At 57.0% G+C, this 19,233-nt stretch overlaps 2 protein-coding genes across 2 annotated transcripts; both read left to right on the forward strand.

Annotated features, from left to right (window-relative positions):
• Positions 1 to 5,414: 5,414 nt before the first annotated feature.
• Positions 5,415 to 6,679, forward strand: LOC311513570 (uncharacterized protein; the record flags this gene model as incomplete). Its single annotated transcript, XM_084615491.1, has 1 exon — positions 5,415 to 6,679. Exon 1 carries the CDS (start codon positions 5,618 to 5,620, stop codon positions 6,677 to 6,679), a length of 1,062 nt encoding a protein of 353 aa, XP_084471617.1. The 5' UTR covers positions 5,415 to 5,617.
• Positions 6,680 to 12,193: 5,514 nt separating this feature from the next.
• On the forward strand, positions 12,194 to 18,829 carry TMEM101 (transmembrane protein 101). Its single transcript, XM_084615567.1, has 4 exons — positions 12,194 to 12,384; positions 14,733 to 14,913; positions 15,585 to 15,731; positions 18,477 to 18,829. Exons 1-4 carry the CDS (start codon positions 12,248 to 12,250, stop codon positions 18,783 to 18,785), a joined length of 774 nt encoding a protein of 257 aa, XP_084471693.1. The 5' UTR covers positions 12,194 to 12,247; the 3' UTR covers positions 18,786 to 18,829.
• Positions 18,830 to 19,233: the final 404 nt, after the last annotated feature.

Raw genomic sequence — 19,233 nt, forward strand, 5'->3', positions numbered from 1 at the left:
ACGGTCTGTGAGCGCCCCTGCTGGGGGTGTGTTGGCATCGCTGTGGGAGGCGGGAAGGGCTGGGGTCGTCATTTGCTGTTCGAGGGCCTGCTCCTTGGGGTGGAGTCGGCTGAGCGTGGCTCTGCGAAAGGCCTTAAAGTGGGCAGGAGCACTGGGGAGGGGGGCTCCCTGCAACTGCAATCCCAGCCACTCCCAGCAGGGGGCGCTGTAGGGAGCGGGGCGGGAGCACTGGATGTGGGGGGGAACCCCCAGGGACTGCAATCCTAGCCCCCCCTGGCAGGGGGCGCTGTAGGGAGCGGGGCAGGAGCACTGGATGTGGGGGGGAACTCCCAGTGACTGCAATCCCAGCCCCTCCTGGCAGGGGGTGCTGTAGGGAGCGGGGCAGGAGCACTGGATGTGGGGGGAGCCCCCAGTGACTGCAATCCCAGCCCCTCCTGGCAGGGGGCGCTGTAGGGAGCGGGGCAGTCCTAGCATCTCTCCGGGGGAGCGGGGGGTAGATTAGCTACAGCTGTGTGATCTGTTCTAAGGGAGGGAGGTGGCGGCCGGGGGGAGGGAGCTGGGGTACCGGTGGCCATCCCTCCCCCAGGTGCGTGTGCACCAGATGGAGCATGTCCCAGCGTGTCAGGTGTCCGGCCAGGCTGGGAGCGCTGGCTTCGTACGTCTTTATTGGACACTAGCCTTGATAGCTGCTGGGGGTGGGGAAGGCTGTTGAATTATGGATGAGACGTGAGGGTGATGAATTTTGCATGGCTGGCTTGGGGTCTGAGGGAGTGAAACGTGAGACGCCACACTACTGGGCCCGTGAATTTGAAACCCCGGGGCTTTGCTGGAGATCCTGGCTGGAGAGCTGAAATCTCACTGCAGTGGGAGTAGAAGTGGGTTGTGGGGGGGAAGAAGGGCCTACACTAAGCTAGAATCCCAGGACCATGCAAAGGAGCAGCCTGATTGTCCCTGTGTGTCTCACCGAAATGTCTTGGTGTGGATCTGGAGCGCTCCGCTTGCCAGCGAAAGGCAGCCAGCTCTGGGGTGGAGTGCAGCAGCTGTTTCACGGCATGCAGCAACGTCCTGCGGCATTTAGGACAAGGGGCAAAGAAGGAGCCTGGATCCAACTGCCAGGACAAAGGGGGAGCTTGCAGGTGGTGGGATGTAAATATAAACCCCGGGCACCCAGCAGGCCCTGTCACTTGTTCTACGTGGGGGTGCTGGGTCCCAGTGATGCTGTCTCCAATCCTGCGCCTGCCTTTGGGCAGACCCCCAGCTGCTCTACCCCCCCGCCCCCATTGGGTCAGGTAGCTCATTCGACAGCTGGGCTGCGACGGTGCTCCCCAGAGATGCAGAGGCCACCGTTGTCTAAAAGAGGTAACTGCCTTTCGGCTGCCCAGGGTGGGGGATGCCCCTGCATGGCCCCTTAAAGTGCTGGGTGCTGCCAGGTGAAGCCAGGGTGCCTGGCGTTTTTCACCCAACAAGAGAAGCTCCTAACACCTGGGGCGGCTTTTGATGATGTCGGTGACTCATCCCAGCTGGCACGGCAAGTGGGTGGCAGGGCCCCTGGCTCCCTGTCTTCTGCTTCACGGGCCAGCCCCATAGTCCCTTCCCAGGAAAGGAATCCAGGCCCCGGGCGGTGTGCTTCTCTAACCACTAGCTCACGCTCCCTCTAGGATAAGAAGGGCAGACCCTGGGGGCTCCTGTAGGCATGGAGACAGGGCCCCTCTTGCGGGTAGAGGGGACTCTAGGGTGGGCCCGAGCCAGCCCCCCAACTGAAGAGGCCAGAGGAGAGTGGAAGGATGAAACCCCTGTCTTTCCAGCCTGCCCAGGCCCTCTGGGCATAGGCCAGCAGTGCCCCCTACACACACCTGGCTGGCTTCTGATATCATGGCCTCCTCTGCCGTGGCGGCTCCTGCAGGGTATCACGATGCGCGAGGGGCAGGGTGGGGTGGCACCGAGCCAGGCGGCGTCAGTAATCCCGAGCCCAGATTAGATTCTGCTCGCTCCTGGGAAGGCAATCCTCTCCTGGCAGCTGGCAGCCAGCGCTCTGCATGCCCAAGGGACCGGGACGCGGGGGGCTGCGGTCGAGTCGGGCCTGACTTCCAAGGTACGTCCAGGTCCCCAGCCGTCGGGGCGGATGGGGGCGAGCGTCTCTGGCGTTCGCTGCCTTTCAAGTCGGCCAGCTGCTCTCGCTCGGCCAGCTGCTCACCCCTTCGCTCTGGCTGCCCTGGCCAGGCTGCAGAAATTGCACAGCCCACCCAGGAAGGGTCAGCTGCAGGGGGCACCTCCTTCCCTTTGCTTCTCCAGGCGTGATCAGGAATGGTGGAGGGGTGTGTATATATCCCCCCTTCCCTTCCTCCCTGCGGGTGCCTAGACAGACAGATCTTTGCTTCCTCTAGGGAGGAGCTGCCCCTCAGTGCAAACCCCCAAAGGCCATGCTGGGGGTACAGCTGGGTTAGAGGTGTGTATCTCGATGCCCCCCCTTCTTGGACTCATGCTTCGCGGGTGAAAGCCATGGAGTAGGGATCGATGGGATAGGATGAACCGGGACTGTCCCACGGACTCTGGGGCGGGGGGGCTGCGGTCCTTTCTGTGCACCTCTGAACGATGCAGGGGGGAGGCCGGGCTAGACGTGAGGTTGCTCTGGACCCTTGGGCAGGTGGGTTATGAGTAAAGCTGGCAAAGAAGGGATTTTTCAGTTGCTGGCAGTGCCGAAAGATTGCCAGGGGAAACGGAAAACACGGATTTAAAAAAAAAAAAAATCCAGCCAATCCCAAAGATTCTGAAAAATGTTGTTTTGTTCGACCCCCCCATGAGACGTTTCATGGGGGTGTTTAATCCAAGCCAAGGGACGGGGGGGCTAGACTCGCAGCTGATGCCACCTTCCTTCGGCCCAGGCTGGGGAAGGGGGGTGATTTTTAACCGGGAAATGTGGCGAAACGTCCATTTCGCTGGGCGCACGCAAGCTGGCGAAAGGCTCTTTCTAGGGCGAAGAATCAAAACGCCCGGAGAGGCGCAGCCAGGGAAATGCTACTTGGAGCTTTCTGAGAGTCGGCTTTTCCGCCTAGTCCCCTGGTCTGTGGCCATGCGATGCTGCCATTTTGCGTTTGACGGCTTACAAAGCTTGAACTGCTGGAATCGCAAGGTCTGTTGTCACGTTACCGCCCCTCCCCGCCTCCATTAGTCCTGGCACCAGTGAAAATTTAAATCAAAAGAGCGAGGGGCTGTGACTCCCTTAGCCCAGGGCTTGTGGCCTCCCTCTAAGCCGTGGGTGTCCTCTGCATTCCAGCCCCGGCTCCAACCTGGGGATTCAAACCGGGCTCTCCCGGGCCCTGGGCGAGTGCCCCAGCTGCCAGGCAAAGGATTGAGTGCCCCAGCTCCTGTTTTGCCAGTCTGGGCTGGCCAATGGAAACGTTTCGTCCTGATGACGCCGAAACGAACCCTTTTGACCTGCCTGGAGATGCCCGTTCTCGGTTTGACTGAGTCAGTTCCAGAATCGCCCCAAATCCGTGAAACGTTTCAGGCGGCCGGAATCCACGTTCTTCAGCAGAAGCCTTGGCCCCAACATTTCCCCCCTCCCTGCCGCTCTCGTTATGATGCAATCGATAACTACAGGACCGTGTGGTCACTCTGCTCCCCACCAGACCTGGGGCTCATTCATTGCACAGGGTGGACACTTGCGAGGGCAACCTTAATGCTGCTTTTGCCAAACTGTCTTGAGTGCTTAACTTTGCGACCTGAGTGACATTCCCATAATGTAGATATTTTTTTTGGGGGGGTGTGTAATTTCCTAGTTTTTTTTGAAGCAGGAAAAACCAAAGTGTGGGACTCTGTAATGCACGTTCTCCAGCACTGGCTGCAGGATTTGAACCCAGGACCTATACCACTGACGCACAGAACCCTGCCGCTTGAGGTAAGGATTAATTGCACTCGTGGCAGCAGGAGTAGATGGAAGGTGCCATGGGAGGGTTTCCATGTGGCTAGAGGGATGGGGCCAGGGCTAGTTGTTTTTTTTTTTTGTTCCCTCCCCACAAGGCCCTAGGCAGGCTCTGTGGGTGCAGTGCTTTGGGCATCCTCCTTGCTGCCTCTGGGTGCCAGGGAAGAGCTAGCCACCTCCACCCCCATGAAACACTTCTGCTGCTCTGCCCAGAGCATGCCTCTCTAGCCCTGCAGACAAAGAATCCAGGGGTCTAGACCCCAGCCCGGAGTAGGGCTGGGTCCCTTCCCCTGCACCCCAGCCTCCACGGCACTCAGCCCCCTGCCTATGGGGGACCAGTCCGTCTTCCCCCAGTCTCTGGGAACGGTTGGAACCGGCAGCTGGCTGGGTGTGATTGCTGCCAATCTCCTGCTGCTGCAGGTTGCCCAAGGGCCACTGGCCTAGCTGTGAGACCTCCTTATGGTGGGCAGGGGGCAGTGCTGAGCCATGGGGAGAGGAGCCGTGAGGAGGGCACCTGTCAAAAGGAGGAGGCGGGCACAGGCCGGATGGGAAGTTGGTTGTGAGCCGGAGCTGGGGTGGGAAGTGCCCCCCCACCAGTGCAGATCAGATTTCCATCCCCAGATCCTGGCATGCTCATCCCTTGCCCCCTGACCCCTCTGCTGCCAGCATCCCCAGGGCAGCAGCTGACGTCAACAACCCTAAACTGCCCCCATTGCAAGCCCCAGTGTAGGGGGCGTGCCGGGGGGTGGGGGCAGGAGGGAACGCTCCGTACGCTGCTACCGAGATTTCAGGCTAGGGCACCCTGGGGAGCAGTCTGATTTCCACCGGGATCTGCTTCACCCCCAAGTTCAGCCAGGGCCCAGGCTGTCTTCAAGCTCCTGCCCCACCCCTGCAGCGCCTCCTTAAGGCTCAGCACAAAAACCTTGCCCCGCACCTGCCTCTGTCCCGAGACAGGAGCATCTCTCTCTCTCTCTCTCTGCTGGCTGGAACGGGCAGTCCTGGGAGCAGCGTGGGTACCCCCTTAACGGCTGCTCTCTTCCCTCCTCTGCCCAGCAGATCTAGCGCAAGGCAAGGCCGCGGCCCCGCTGGCGAAGCGAGGGGCTGGCCGGCAGGGCTGGAAAGAGGAGCCCGGGAGGGAAGGCGAAGGCACCCCGCTGCCCGAGGACCTATCCAAGCCGTTCTCTCCCCGCTGGATCGTTCAGGTTCCGTCTCCTGCTTTGACCTGGAAGGAGAGAGGCCAAGAAAGCTCTGGGCTCGTCACTCAACAAAGGACTCAAGTTGCAGTGGGGGAGGTTTAGATTGGATATTAGGAAAAACTTTTTCACTAAGAGGGTGGTGAAACACTGGAATGCGTTACCTAGGGAGGTGGTAGAATCTCCTTCCTTAGAGGTTTTTAAGGTCAGGCTTGACAAAGCCCTGGCTGGGATGATTTAACTGGGAATTGGTCCTGCTTCGAGCAGGGGGTTGGACTAGATGACCTTCTGGGGTCCCTTCCAACCCTGATATTCTATGATTCTATGATTCTATGACTCTTTGTTACAGCCTCCTCCAAGGAAACCAGACCCCCTCCTCCCCCCATCCGTGGGGCGGAAAGCGATCCGGACGGGGCTGCCGGCTTGGCTGTGCCCTCTCTCTCCTTCCGCCGGCGCTGGGGTTCTGCTCTATGTGGGCCAGTCTCTTCCGCAGCCTGCCTCCATGATGCTGCCCTTCTTCCTGGCTCTCCCGCTTTGGGTCCTAGCGGCAGGAGCCACCAAGGCCTGCCCGCACCTGTGCGTCTGCTACGAATCCTCGGATTTCGTGGACTGTCGTGGCCGGCGCCTGGCCCACGTCCCCCGCAGCATCCCGTCCAGCACGTGGCTCCTGGATCTGAGGCACAACCACCTGACCAGCCTTGAGGCAGGCTCCTTCGACGCCCTGTGGTCTATGAAGATCTTGCTCCTGGCCCACAACTCCGTCAGCCAGCTCTGGCCCAAGGCCTTCACGGGCCTGGGCTTCCTGGAGAAGATGGACCTCAGCCACAACCTCCTGGCCCAGCTGCCTGCTGACTTCTCCGATGATCTGGCCTCCCTGAAGGAGCTCAAGGCGGCCTACAACCGGCTGTCGGCCGTGGGCTATGAGAGCCTGCAGCATCTGGAGAGCCTGGAGAAGCTGGACCTGAGCTACAACCAAGTGGCTTCCATTGAGAAGGGGGCCTTTCGGGGCCTGTCCAGGCTCCGGTACCTCTACCTCCAGTCCAACCGTCTGGGGGTTGTTCACAACGGCTTCTTCTCCATGCTCCAGAACCTGGAAGTCCTCTTCCTTGGCACCAACAACATCAGCGCCATCGAGCTGGAGGCCTTCACCTCCCTGCACAGCGTGAACCTCCTGGCCTTGACCGGCAACCAGCTCATCCACCTCAAATTCAAGACCATCCTGAACATCCAGACGCCTAGCACCCACCTCCAGCTCGCCGGCAACCCCTGGGCCTGTGACTGTGACCTCCAGCGGGTCTTCAGCAAGATCCTGAGCGTCCGCCACCTCCACGTGGAAGACTACGCCAATATCACCTGTGCCAGTCCCTGGCAGCTGGCCGGCTTGCCTCTGGTTTCTGTGGACGCCCAGCTGTGCGTGGCCGAGACGGCCACTGTCCTGGTGATCACGGTCACCGTCCTGGTGACGGTCATCGCTGCCATCGTCATGGCGGAGAGGAACAGGAAGAAGAGGCAGGAGAAGAACTGGAACGAGTTGGACGGCCCCTTCGACCTGCAGGAGAAGTGAGATGAGGGGTGGGAAAGCCGGCGCCTGGTGTGTGAGAAGCAGCCGGGTCCTTTGCCGCGGCTTTTGAGCTCTCCTGGATCTGCGCTGACGGGCCCTATTCCCAGCTCCCCGGGACCCAAGCCCAGATGCCTGGTGTGGGGACGGTTTATCCAGCGCCGCCCTGCCCAGAGCCGCGGCTGCTGCACTGACCGCAGGGGCCTCCCACTTGGTCCCGAAACGTGCACCTGGACATGAGGGAAATGATTTCCCTGCCCCCCATCCCCACAAATTGTCCCCTCTCAAAGGGCAGGGGCTGAGAGCTGGGCCAGGTCCCTTCCTTTCACCGGCTCATCGCCACGCCAACGGCAGCCCTGCCGCGCCCCTGCACCTGTCTCCCCTCCCCGGCCTTCAAACCCTCCCTCGGGCACCCCCCGCCCCCACACGCTGCCTTTTAATAGCTGCCCTCAGTGACGCCTCTCCTGCCCCCTGCTGGCCTATGGGGGGATTGCACAGATGTAGCCGACTAGAACGTGGTGAAGCGGGGGAGGGAGGGAATCTCATCCCCTCCCCGCCCCCCCGCGCCCCCCCGACTACGCTGGCTCCACAGGGCTGATGGGAGGGAAAAGGGAACGGTGCTCTGGTTTTGCCCCTCAACTCAGCAGTTCTGGCTCCGTGAGGCCTCGCAGCCCTCCCCTACGAGGCAGGGATTACCCCTGCCTTACAACTGGGGAAACTGAGGCACGGCACCTTGGTCAAGGTCAGCGCAGCGATCTGGGAATAGAACTCGGGGGTCCTGACGCTCGATCCCGCCGTTCTCAGTCCCCCGCACTCTGCGCCGAGCTGGCCCGTTGCCGTGTGGGGGGCAGTGTTAAAGCGCTGCCTTGTGGGAAGCGCTGGTTCAGGGGCGGCTGGGGCTTCCCTTGGCTTCTCCCCCTGGAGGCCAGGTGTGATGAAGTGGGACTGTTCTTAATGGTTCCTCTGAATAGTGTGGGGGTGCCTCAGTTTCCCCTAGGCAGTTCTTAAGTATCTAGGTGGTGGGGTAAGGGTGTATGATCATTGCAGAGCCCTAGAGGGCAGGTGTGTGCAGGGGTCTGGACACAGAGAATAGCCGACACCCTGTTTCCTGGCACCTGATGGGCTGGGCCCTTCCCCCCTGCAAGGTGAGAGCTAAAGGGTTGGAGAACAAAGGAATCCGGTGGGAAAGGGACAAAGCCCAGAGGAGGAGGGGGCTGGAGAGAGTTTCAGTTTGGGGCTGGCTGGAGACATGGAGTGAAGGGGCAGATGTGGTTGTCTGGCTCACTGCCCCCCAAAATGGACCCGGCTGAGGGGTCTTGTTCTCTGCACCTACAAGCTCTGTTTTAGACCATGTTCCTGTCATCTAATAAACCTTCTGTTTTACTGGCTGGCTGAGAGTCACGTCTGACTGCGGAGTTGGGGAGCAGGACCCCGCCTGAGCGGACTCACTGTGGGAAGCGCACGGAGGGGCAGAGGATGCTGAATGCTCCAAGGTCAGACCCAGGAAGGTGGGAGCTGTGTGTCCTGCAGACAGGCTGCTCCCAGAAAGGCGACTGCCCCAGAGTCCTGACTGGCTTCATGGGGAGCAGTCCCAGAGCATCGCCCGGGGACCCCGTGACACCAGGGCAGTGGGTGGGGAGCTGCAAGGCAGAGCTGGTTGTTTGCTCTGCAAGTGAAACCTTGTGGGCTAGTGGGGGGCCCTTGACTCAGTGGCCGGAAGGAGCCATAAGGTTCCACCCACCTGCTCCACATCAATCCTGAGGCCAGGGCTGCCTGGGGGAAGCTTGCCTAGGAGCTCTGGCCTAGTTCTGACCCTCCCTTTGCACCTAAACCAACGCCCTGAAGAGCACAGAGGCCTCGGCAGCAGGGTACTGGCTGTGGTCGCAGGGTGCTGTCCAGAGCCTCTGGCTAGCCCTCAGCCCTCCTCCCAGCTGGCCCAGCGGTGCTGTGAACCATGCTCCAAGCCACAGGGCCCTGGCTGCGCATTCACCCCCTCGGCCCAGTCCCGGACCCAGCCGCACAGCTCAGCAAAAGGCAGCAGCTCTGGATTAACCAGTGCATTACAAATCCTCCCGCCGGAGGGCGAGCGGCTGGAGAGCGGGGCCTGGTCCAGCCCCGCCAGGAGGCCCGAGTGCCTCTTGGAGGGAGAAGGAGAGTGGGGATTAGGTCAGGTCAGGTTGTGTGTTTGGTGTCACAGATGAGCCAGGCAGCTCTCCAGGGGGCCAGGAGATTTTACGATTTGTGGGGCATGAACCTCTCGGCTTGATCTGGCAGGGAATGTGGGAGCAACAGGACAGCTGGAGGGCGGGGGGCAGACTAGGGATTGTGACACCTGAGCACGTTCAGTGGTTCTGTTCCAGCTAAGGCCCTGATCCTAATGAGGAAGGGCTGTGCGTCTTACAGGATCAGGCCCTGAATCACCTCCCCGCTCAGGCTCCTGCTAAACAGTCCTGCAGCCAGAGAGCAGTGCTGTGTTTTGAGCCGATCCCAAAGCTCATGTCTGCCAGCAGCTCTTCGGGCTGGGGCAAATCCCCTGTGGAGTCCTCTACTGGGAAACCTTTGTGTCAAGGGTTTCCTGGCTGCTAAGATAATTAACGATGCTCTTCCCAATGGTAGCCTTGTACAGCCGTCAGGCTGCATAATCCTGTCGTGGAAAAGAAATAAAATCTGGTTTTCCTGGGTGCGTGTGTGTTGTTTACCGTGTGTATTGCTCCCAAGGCGCTGGAGCAGGGCCCCCTCATTCTGTGTGTACAGCACAGCGAGACCGCCCCTGCCCCAGGGAGCTTCCGGGCCCAGTGACGCTGGTTGGCAGCGTTTTCCACTGGTCTCTCCAAACTCTCTCCCCTCTTCTAATGTCTCGGTGCTAATTAAAGGGCCAGGCAGGTCTTGTTTCCTGAATCCAGGGCCAGTAGGGGATAGTGAGATACAGTGAAATGATGGCTGGGCCAAATGTGCCTCTTGGTTCCCCACCAGTGTAGTAAGCATGCCGATGGTGAACTGAGACTCTAGAAACCTGGGTTCTGTTTCTTGCTCTACTTCTGACCTATGGGGTCACTTTCCCTCTCTTGCTCAGTTTCCACATCTGTAAAATGGGGATAATGGCCCTGGCTTCCTTTCTAAACGGCTGTGAGCCCTATTAATGGAATGGTCTAAGTATTGTTATTTGAGCACCTCTTAAGGGGTTTTGGATTTATCTCCACCGTGCCCAGGTGAAATCTTATCCCCATTTTACAGACAGGAAGCTGAAGGCTAGGGCCACATTTTCCAACGTGCTCAACAGGATGGCTGTTGGACACACATGTCCCCAGGGCTCTGGGCGTCTAAAAACCTGACCCCAGTTCTGGGTGGTGACCGCTTGAAAGCCTGACCAAGGTCATGCTGGAAATTTGTGACCCAGCTGGGATGCGATCCCAGATTTTTCCAGTCCAGTGCCACTCCACAAGCCCAGCCTTCCTCTTGCATGTCCCTCTCCGTTTCGCTCCTGGTTGGGACACCCTTGTCTCTGTGGAGCGCAGACTGAATGCCCTGCACAGGGTATTATGCACACAACCCCCCTAATGCCAATGGGCATGGCAGCGCCTGGGTCTAGGCTGAGAACTGGTAAGACGCACACGGAATGAGTTCAAGTACAATTCAAAGCTAGGCAACCCTAATTCTCTAAACCTACCTGCCCTTTGAAAATGTCCTGGCGAGAGCTTGGGCCGTAAGACCGGGCTCCGTATGGAGGCGGTGGGGGACTCTACTCGTTAGCAGGGAGAGTATTGAACTCAGCGGAACTACTCCTGCGTGTAAAGTTACACGCCTGCGTATGAGCGCTTGCGGTTCAGGCGAAGAGGAGAATTTTGCTCATTGGCTGGAACCCCGTCAACTTGTTTAAGGCCCAGAAGGTGTTGGGGGACAGGCCACATTTTCACAAGTGCTCAGCCCCCCATTTAGGCAACAAGGTAAGTAGCTGGGTTTTTCCAAACAGCTGTACGTGTTGGGTGCTGGGCTGCTTGGAAAACCCAGCTGTAAGCATCGCTTCTGCAAATCTAATACTTATCTAGGTGCCCATGTGAGGGCTGTCATATGTACCAGCACCAGGGGGGCTGAACCAGGACCTTCAGAGCTAAAAGTGGGAGCTGGTACAGCTGGAGGTAGGTTTGATAATTGATCCCTGTAACGGCCTTGTTCTCTGTGGGTCAGCACAGAGCGGGATCTGTAATGCACATACATGGGTGCTGAGCCGCTGGAAACCTGGCTGTTAGTCAAATAGCAGTGAAGCCAGTTACGAGAGTGGGGGAAATCTGGCCCATCACAAGTCCAGGGCCCAGACTGAAATGCCCTTGAACAGAAGATCATTGGTCCCCCATCCCTCTACCATCTCATCCCCAATCTAAGTGAGCTCAGGTATTATCCGCTGACATCGCAGCCAGCTCTGCGTCCTAAAGCTGGATTTACTGCATTTGCAGAAAACACACACTAAGGGCAGGAAGCCAGCATCCCATAATCCCACATTTTTAATTAATCCCCCCATCACGCTGGAATTCACCAGCTGTAGGAGCAAAATGTAAGGTGTTCTTGGCAGGCCTGAGCTCTCTGTAGGTCCGTCCGGGGTCCCCCAGCCAGCGAAGGGAGAAAGAGGTGAATTCTCCCACGGAACCATCTACACCGATGGGCAAAGCTGCAGGCTGGCACCTGAAGGCCCAGGGCCAGGGTTTATTGACGGATTATTAGCTAGAAATATGGCAAGCACTCCCAGGGCAGCACTGAAGGACGGGGAGAGGAGCATGACAGCAGGGTGGGGACCGACCCAGCCGTGACTTCTGGAGTCTAATCCCAGTTTGTGGAAGGGGCTGGGGTTTAGGGGCTGAGGGTGAGGGGATTGGGAGACAGGACCCCTGGGTTCTGTCCCCTCTTGTGGGAGGGGAGCAGTGGTTGGAGGAAGGACTAAGCCAGGACCCCTGGGTTTGATCCTAGCTCTTGGAAGGGAATGGGTCGGGGAGGGGATTGGGAGTCAGGACTCCTGGGTTCTGTTCCCTCTTGTGGGAGGGGAGTGGTGGTTGGAGGAGGGACTAAGTCAGGACTCCTGGGTTTGATCCCAGCTCTTGGAAGGGAATGAGGCGGGGAGAGAATTGGGAATCAGGACTCCTGGGTTCTGTTGCCAGCCCTTAGCAGGGAATAGGGAGGTGCATGCATTGGGCAGGGGGTTTGGGAGTCAGGACTCCTGGGTTCTCTTGCCAGCCCTTAGCAGGGAAAGGGGTACAGGGTTGGAACCGGGAGGTGGTGGGAGGCAGGACTCCTGGGTTCTGTTCCCAGCAGGGGGAGGGGAGGAGCAGATCTCCCGGGTTCTCTCTCCCTCGAAGCAGCTGGCTGGTGTGGGCGAGGGGGCTGCCCTTGCCCTGGTCGGGCCCTGTAGTGTCCCGCAGTGCTGGGGGGGGGGGGCATCGACTCCAGCCCACCTCCGCACCTCCCAGGGGAACCTCCCGTGGCCGGAACCCCCGTGCTGGCAGGGCGCGTTTCCGGCCGGGCAGGTGTGGGCACGGACGCGAGCGGAAGCGCGCTGCCGGACCGGCCGGGCTGCCCCGCACTAAGATGGCGGCGGCCGGGGCTCGGCGGCGGCGGTTGCTGCGGCTGCTGATGCAGCTCGGCTCGGTGCTGCTCACGCGCTTCCCCTTCTGGAACTGCCTCAGCGCCCTCATGCTCTTCGCCGAGCGGGCCGACGCCCGCAGGTGGGCGGGGCCGGGGGCGTCAGGCGGGATGGGGGCGGGGCCAGGAGGGATGGGGGAGGAGTCGGGGGTGGGGAGGAGCCAGGAGGGATGGGGGAGGGGCAGGGCAGCAGTCGGGGGTGGGGAGGAGCCAGGAGGGATGGGGGAGGAGTTGGGGGTTGAGGTGGAGTCAGGAAGGATGGGGGAGGGGCAGGGAAGGAGTCGGGGGTGGGGAGGAGCCAGGAGGGATGGGGGAGGGGCAGGGCAGCAGTCGGGGGTGGGGAGGAGCCAGGAGGGATGGGGGAGGAGTTGGGGGGTGAGGTGGAGTCAGGAAGGATGGGGGAGGGGCAGGGAAGGAGTCGGGGGTGGGGAGGAGCCAGGAGGGGTGGGGGAGGAGTTGGGGGGTGAGGTGGAGTCAGGAAGGATGGGGGAGGGGCAGGGAAGGAGTCGGGGGTGGGGTGGAGTTAGGAGGGATGGGGGAGGGGCCAGGAGGGATGGGGGAGGGGCAGGGAAGGAGTCGGGGGTGGGGAGGAGCCAGGAGGGATGGGGGAGGGGCAGGGAAGGAGTCGGGGGTGGGGTGGAGTTAGGAGGGATGGGGGAGGGGGAGGGGCAGGGGAGCAGTCAGGAGGGATGGGGGAGGAGTTGGGGAGGGGCAGGGGTGGGGAGGAGCCAGAAGGGAGGGAGTCGGGGGTGAGGTGGAGTCGGGGGTGGGGAGGAGGCCGTAGACTTTAGGATCGATGGAGTCAGGGTCATGGGTGGGGGAGGAGGAGAGGGTTCGGGATGGGGGTGGGAGTGAGGATAGCTGGGGAGGGGGGCATTGGGGTCATGGGGAAGGGCAGGGTTAAAGGTAGGGTGAGAATTGATCCCCGAAAGGCCAGCAGCTGGCTGGGCTACACGCTGTTCCTAGGCATGGTCTGGTTAATGGCCTTGCATCTGCTGGTGCTAAAAGAACATCAAGGCTCTGCCTTAAGCCCAGGGACTCTAGCTCAGGCTCTAAATCCTTCCTTACTGTACCTACCTCACGGTGCTTCGCTATTGCTTATGTGAGGGGCTAGACTCTTCCTGGTTAGGGTTGCCAGGTGCCCGGTTTTCTAAAGTTCAGTTACTGCGAGGTGGGGGGAAGTGCCTGGTCATTAACCAAGCCCCTGCTTAGCTGGGGGCTGCCTCCTACCTGCCCGCAGGCTCCTTGTTAGCCTGCAGCAGCTCCTGTCCCAGCCCTGGATCAGCAGAGGGAGCCCGGGTGGTGGTGGGGAGAAAAGTGGGGTGGATCCAGCCAGCAAGGAAGGGAGAGGCGTGTGTGATGGGGTGGACCCTTGGGGGAAGAGGTGGAGAAGGGGGTGGGAACTCAAGGGAAGAGGTGGAGCAGGGGTGGGGCCTTAGGGGAAAAAGTCAGGGCAGGGCCCATTACCAGCAATTAGAAAGGTGGCCACCCTATTTGTATTGCAATACCCAGATGCAGCTAATGCTGGAGTGGAAACCCTGTAGCCCTGCATGTGCCTTTGGGGAGTTAGAGGTGGAGCCTTTCTGATGGCACTGGTGTGGTGCTGGGTCACCCAGAGAGGCACTGTGAATGGCTTTGAGCTTATTTTCAGAACACGTGGAACAGCAAGCTTGGATAATTTGAGTGGCCTCCCTTCCAATTCATGGTAGGCATTAGGGAAGGCAGTGTTGCCTAGTGGATAGATCCCTGGACTAGGGCTCAGGAGATGTGAGTTCTATTCCTGGCTCTGCCACTGGCCTGCTGGGTGACCTTGAGTATTTTGCTTATCATCATTACTCATGTTTATTATGGTAGTGCCTATGGGTCAACCAAGATGGGCCTCTATTGTGCTAGGCGCTGTACAAATATAATAATAGACCTTGCCCTGGAGAACTTATTATATTTTATTTTTTGGGTGGATTTGTTTCTCCTCTCTGCGCTTCAGTTTCCCCCTCTGTAATATGGAGATAATGATACTGATCTCCTTTGGAAAGTGCTTTGAGATCTATGGAAGAAAAGAGCTATATAAGAGCATGGGATTATTATATTATTGTTAGAGAAGGCTGCAGTTGAGGCATGCTGATGGGGTGACGTGGGGAAACTTGCCTTGCCACTATTTGACCTGTACATACTCCAGGAGAAATACAGGACCTCCCTGTCCGGGGCTGTCAGTGGGACATTTATCCACAGGCTAATGTGAGAGAGACAGCTCAGGTCTCTAATATCTCCAGCCTGAGAGCAGAGTTCTCCCTAAGGCAGTGCCCAAACACAGTTGAGCACCCTGGGCTCACATACGGACGGAGGGTTGTGGCTGCTTTGTCCTGCTTACGTGGTATGACTTGATTCCTCAAATGTCCAACTGGATTGAAGCTCCTTCCTTGTCTCCCCATAGGAAACCTGACATCCCCGTCCCTTATCTGTACTTGGACATGGGGGCAGCGGTGTTGTGTGCCAGCTTCATGTCCTTCGGGGTGAAGCGCAGGTGGTTTGCACTGGGAGCTGCTCTTCAGCTGGCTGTCAGCACGTACGTGGCGTATATCGGGGGCTATGTGCACTACGGTGACTGGTTGAAGGTGAGGTGTTCGTCGGAATTCCCTGGATGGCTGATCAGCTAGGGGGCAGCTGCCTCTCGTCTGTCCCCATGCCAGCCTCGCTTAGTAACTCTGGAGTGTTTGGCCTATCTGAAATGAGTGTACAGTCCAGGCCCCAACATCCAAGTGAAGCTTTCATCATCATTGAGCCTCCTTGTTGGCTCTTCCAGCAGGGAGGGCAAAGAATTAAGAGGCCGTAGAGACCGAAGTGCTCCCTTGCTCCTTGAGATCAGGACGGTGTAAGCCCTGCTAATGCCTGGGTTGCATCTGCTTTGTGAATAGAAGAAGGCTTCAGTCTCCATGTTGTTATTTCAGTGAGCGCAAGAATTATCCCCATCACCCTTTTCTTCCCCTCCACTTCTGCCCCCATTTTGATCCTGCTAGTCCGCTATCTCGTGGCCAAAGCAGCTGCTTCAGTGAGATTGCATAGTGCACCTAACTACAAGCCTACATGCTTTCTTCCTGACCTCAGCTGATGATCAGCTTGTGCCCTGAAATGTGAAGATGAGAGGTCTGTATCCAGTGTAATGCCCCTGCAGATGCTGTTTTCATGTATCTAAATGCCTCGTTCTTTTACTTCTTTTAAGTTTATGGGGCTCCTTTTCATTTCCCAGTCACTAACTGATACACACACTGTGTGATTCCCCCTGCAGGTGAGGATGTACTCACGAACCATAGCTATCATTGGGGGGTTCCTGATCTTGGCGAGTGGGGCTGGTGAGATCTATCGTCAGAAGCCACGGAGCAGGTCCCTGCAGTCCACTGGGCAGGTCTTCCTCGGCATCTACCTCATCTGCGTGGTGTGTACCCAGCGGGGCAGGAGCTGGCTGGTGCCACGGTGGACTTAGCTCAGAGCTGGCTTCCATGCACAGCTCTGCCTTTGCTAGCCAGCATGCATTGGCTTGCATTGGAATCACCAGAGCGGGGGGACTAAGTGGGGTGATCAGAAAGAAACTGGGATTTAGCACTTTGCATGTGGCTGTAGCTGCAATTGGGAAAGTGTGGGTGTTGGAGCAGCTTGTGTCACAACTGGGGGGAGATCAGACAAGGCCTCTGGCCTCTTTGCTTGTTAGCAGAGGCAATATGGATATTTACAATTTGCACATCTGTTGCTGTTCTTTCTTGTCGGCAGGCCCTTCAGAGCTGGGGGGATTCTCTGTGGGGCACAGGTGGCCACTTAGGGTGTCCCTTGGACTAGAAGGGGCTGTTGCCAGAGAAACACCCCAGCTGCCATGGTTACTGCCCAACCCTGACCTGCTTGCTCTGCCTGTGGACTTTTTTGCTACTCCCTACTTTTGTTCATTTAGGTGCAGCAAGGCGCCTTTGGGTGTCACACTGGTTCTAGAATTCTTTGCACTAGCTGCCAACTGCACCTCCTTTGGACACCCCTGCAGCCTACTGCAAAGGATTCTGGGGTGTTTAGAAAGCCACAGACTGGACAGAAACAGAGGCCGTGGATTGGCTCTGTGGGAGGAGCATCAGCTTTCATGATCCCTAAGAACAGCCCTGCAGGGTTGAGGAGGCAGAGAAATGGAGATAGTATTTTGGCACCAGTTATGCCCTTAGTCTTTGTGGTTATTGTCTGATTGAGTAGCAGGCACTATTCCTTCCTGCTGTGGCTGTCTTTAATCAGAACCCCCAGCATGACAGCAGGGGGCTCTGTGCCACCGCCTTTCAGAAAAGGGATGTAAAACTGGCATTCTGATCCCATGGTGCTTTGTGCAAAAGTCAGCTATTAACGTTAGTCTCCTGGCCCAATTCCAGGCTGATGATTAAACTATAATGAGATCCAATGGTTAGAAGTTGAAGCTAGATACATTCAGACTAGTAATAAACTGGCAAATCTCGAGTAGAAGTTGGGAGGTTATTTTACCTTGGTATTTGGCACTGGTGTGACCACTGCTGGAATCCTGTGCCTAGTTCTGTTGCCCGCAATTCAGGAAGGATGTTGATAAATTGGAGAGGGGTCAAAGAAGAGCCACAAGACGAATTAAAGGGTTAGAAAACCTGCCTGATGGTGAGAGACTCAAGGAGCTCAGTCTGTTTAGCTTAACAAAGAGAAGATTAAGGGGGTACCTGACTACAGTCTGGAAGTACCTACAAGGGGAACAAACACTTGATAATGGGCTCTTCAGTCTAGCAGACAAAGATCTACAAGAGCCAGTTTCTGGAAGTTGAAGCTGGACAAATTCAGACTGGAAATAAGGCATGAATTTTTAACAGTGAGGGTAATTAACCACTGGAACAATTTGCTGAGGGTTGTGGAGGATTCTCCATCGCTAGAAAATTTTTAAATCGAGGTTGGCTGTTTTTCGAAAAGATCCACTCTAGTTCAACCACAAGCAGGCCTGAAGCAGGAATTAATTCCGGGAAGTCCTGATATGCTATGCCGGAGCTCGGATTAGATGATCATAATGGTCCCTTTTGGCCTATACTCTATGAATTGCATTGTGCTTCCTTCAGTTTCAGTTGGTCTCCTGCACCCCTAAACTGCTGGGTAGTAATTGGGTGCATGCAGTTAAGCAGCTGCCATTGCGCACACAATCCCCAAAGCCTTTTGGGATGAAAGGCTGTGGATACATCTACACTGCATTTGGGAGATGTGATTGCACTACATGTAGACATCCCTGAGCTAGCTTTAGTAACGACAGCAGTGAAGCTGCAGCAACATAGAATCGTAGAACTGGACGAGACTTCGAGAGGTCATCTAGTCCAGTCCCCTGCACTCAAGGCAGGACTAAGTATTATCTAGACCATCCCTGACAGGGGTTTGTCCAACCTGCTCTTAAATATCCCCAATGATGGAGATTCCACAACCTCCCTAGGCAATTTATTCCAGTGCTTCGCCACCCTGACAGTTAGGAAGTTTTTCCTAATGTCCAACCTAAACCGGCCTTGCTGTAATTTAAGCCCCTTGCTTCTTGTCCTATCCTCAGAGGCTAAGAACAACAATTTTTCTCCCTCCTCCTTGTATATACTTGAAAACTGTTATCATGTCCCCTCTCACTCTTCTCCAGACTAAACAAACCCAATTTTTTCAATCTTCCCTCATAGGTCATGTTTTCTAGACCTTTAATAATTTTTGTTGCTCTTTTCTGGACTTTCTCCAATCTCTCCACATCTTTCCTGAAATGTGGCGCCCAGAACTGGACACAGTACTCCAGCTGAGGTCTAATCAGCGTGGAGTAGAGCAGAATTACTTCTCGTGTCTTGCTTACAACACTCCTGCTAATACATCCCAGAATGATATTTGCTTTTTTTGCAACAGTGCTACACTGTTGACTCATATTTAGCTTGTGATCCACTATGATCCCTTTCCTAGTACTCCTGCCTAGGCAGTCATTTCCCATTTTGTATGTGTGCCACTGGGCGGGGTGGGGAGGGAATTTGGAATATGTACCCATGGTCCTGGCTGGACGGGGCTAGATCAAAGCTAGCTTGGATATGTCTAACTGTGCTGCAGTCACCTGACTGCAGTACAGACATATTCAGAGTATATGAATTTGCTCCTATCTCTTGGCTTACTGTTCCACTGCACCCTACAGGCCTATTCCCTCCAGCACAGCAAAGAGGATCGTCTGGCTTACCTCAACCACATCCTAGGTGGGGAGATCACCCTGCAGCTACTCTTCATCCTCTATGGGGTGCTGGCCCTGTCATTCCTGTCCGGCTATTACATCAGCACAGCCGCCCAGATCCTCTCGGTGATCCTGCCCCTGGTCATCCTGTTCATTGATGGGAACCTTGGCTACTGGCATGACTCCCGGCGCGTCGAGTTCTGGAACCAGATGAAACTCATCGGGCAGAACGTTGGTATCTTCGGGGCTATCATCATCTTGGCCACGGATGGTTGAGATGGGACATGTGGGGGCGGATAGGACAGGCTTGGGGGAGGGCTCTGCAGTTTGGGGAAGGGGATGGGATTAGGTTTTTTTAAAATCACCATTATTTATTCTTTTTTTACTACTTTAAAAAAATTCCTATTTGATTTTTTCCCACTGACGGGCCAGGGGACTCAGCGGCTGCCTCCTTCTTGAGCACGTTAGTCCTTCATCGCACTTTGACAGGTGTTTTAAGCACAGCCCTATAGAACCTCACTCTTCTGCCTCTGTGTAGCAGCAAAGGGGAGGGGTCCTCCCGGACACTGTAGAACAGCTGCCCACAGGGTCAGACTAGCTCCATGAGTGGTATGAGGAGCATAATTCCTCTGCTGAAAGGAGGAGTGGATCCTGGAAGCTTTGGAGTCCCTCTGGAGAGCCAGATGATTGGTTACTGGAAAGAAGCCAATGTTGAACTGAATGG

This window comes from Lepidochelys olivacea (genome assembly GCF_965140295.1).
Source record: "Lepidochelys olivacea isolate rLepOli2 genome assembly, chromosome: 27".
In the NCBI taxonomy this organism is placed as follows: Eukaryota; Metazoa; Chordata; order Testudines; family Cheloniidae; genus Lepidochelys; species Lepidochelys olivacea.

Coding starts and splice junctions, on each gene's coding strand:
- TMEM101 (XM_084615567.1), top strand. CDS start 12,248: ATGGCGGCGGCCGGGGCTCGGCGGCGGCGGTTGCTGCGGCTGCTGATG. Junction 14,914..15,584: donor ACTACGGTGACTGGTTGAAG/GTGAGGTGTTCG, acceptor TTCCCCCTGCAG/GTGAGGATGTACTCACGAAC. Junction 15,732..18,476: donor GCATCTACCTCATCTGCGTG/GTGTGTACCCAG, acceptor TGCACCCTACAG/GCCTATTCCCTCCAGCACAG.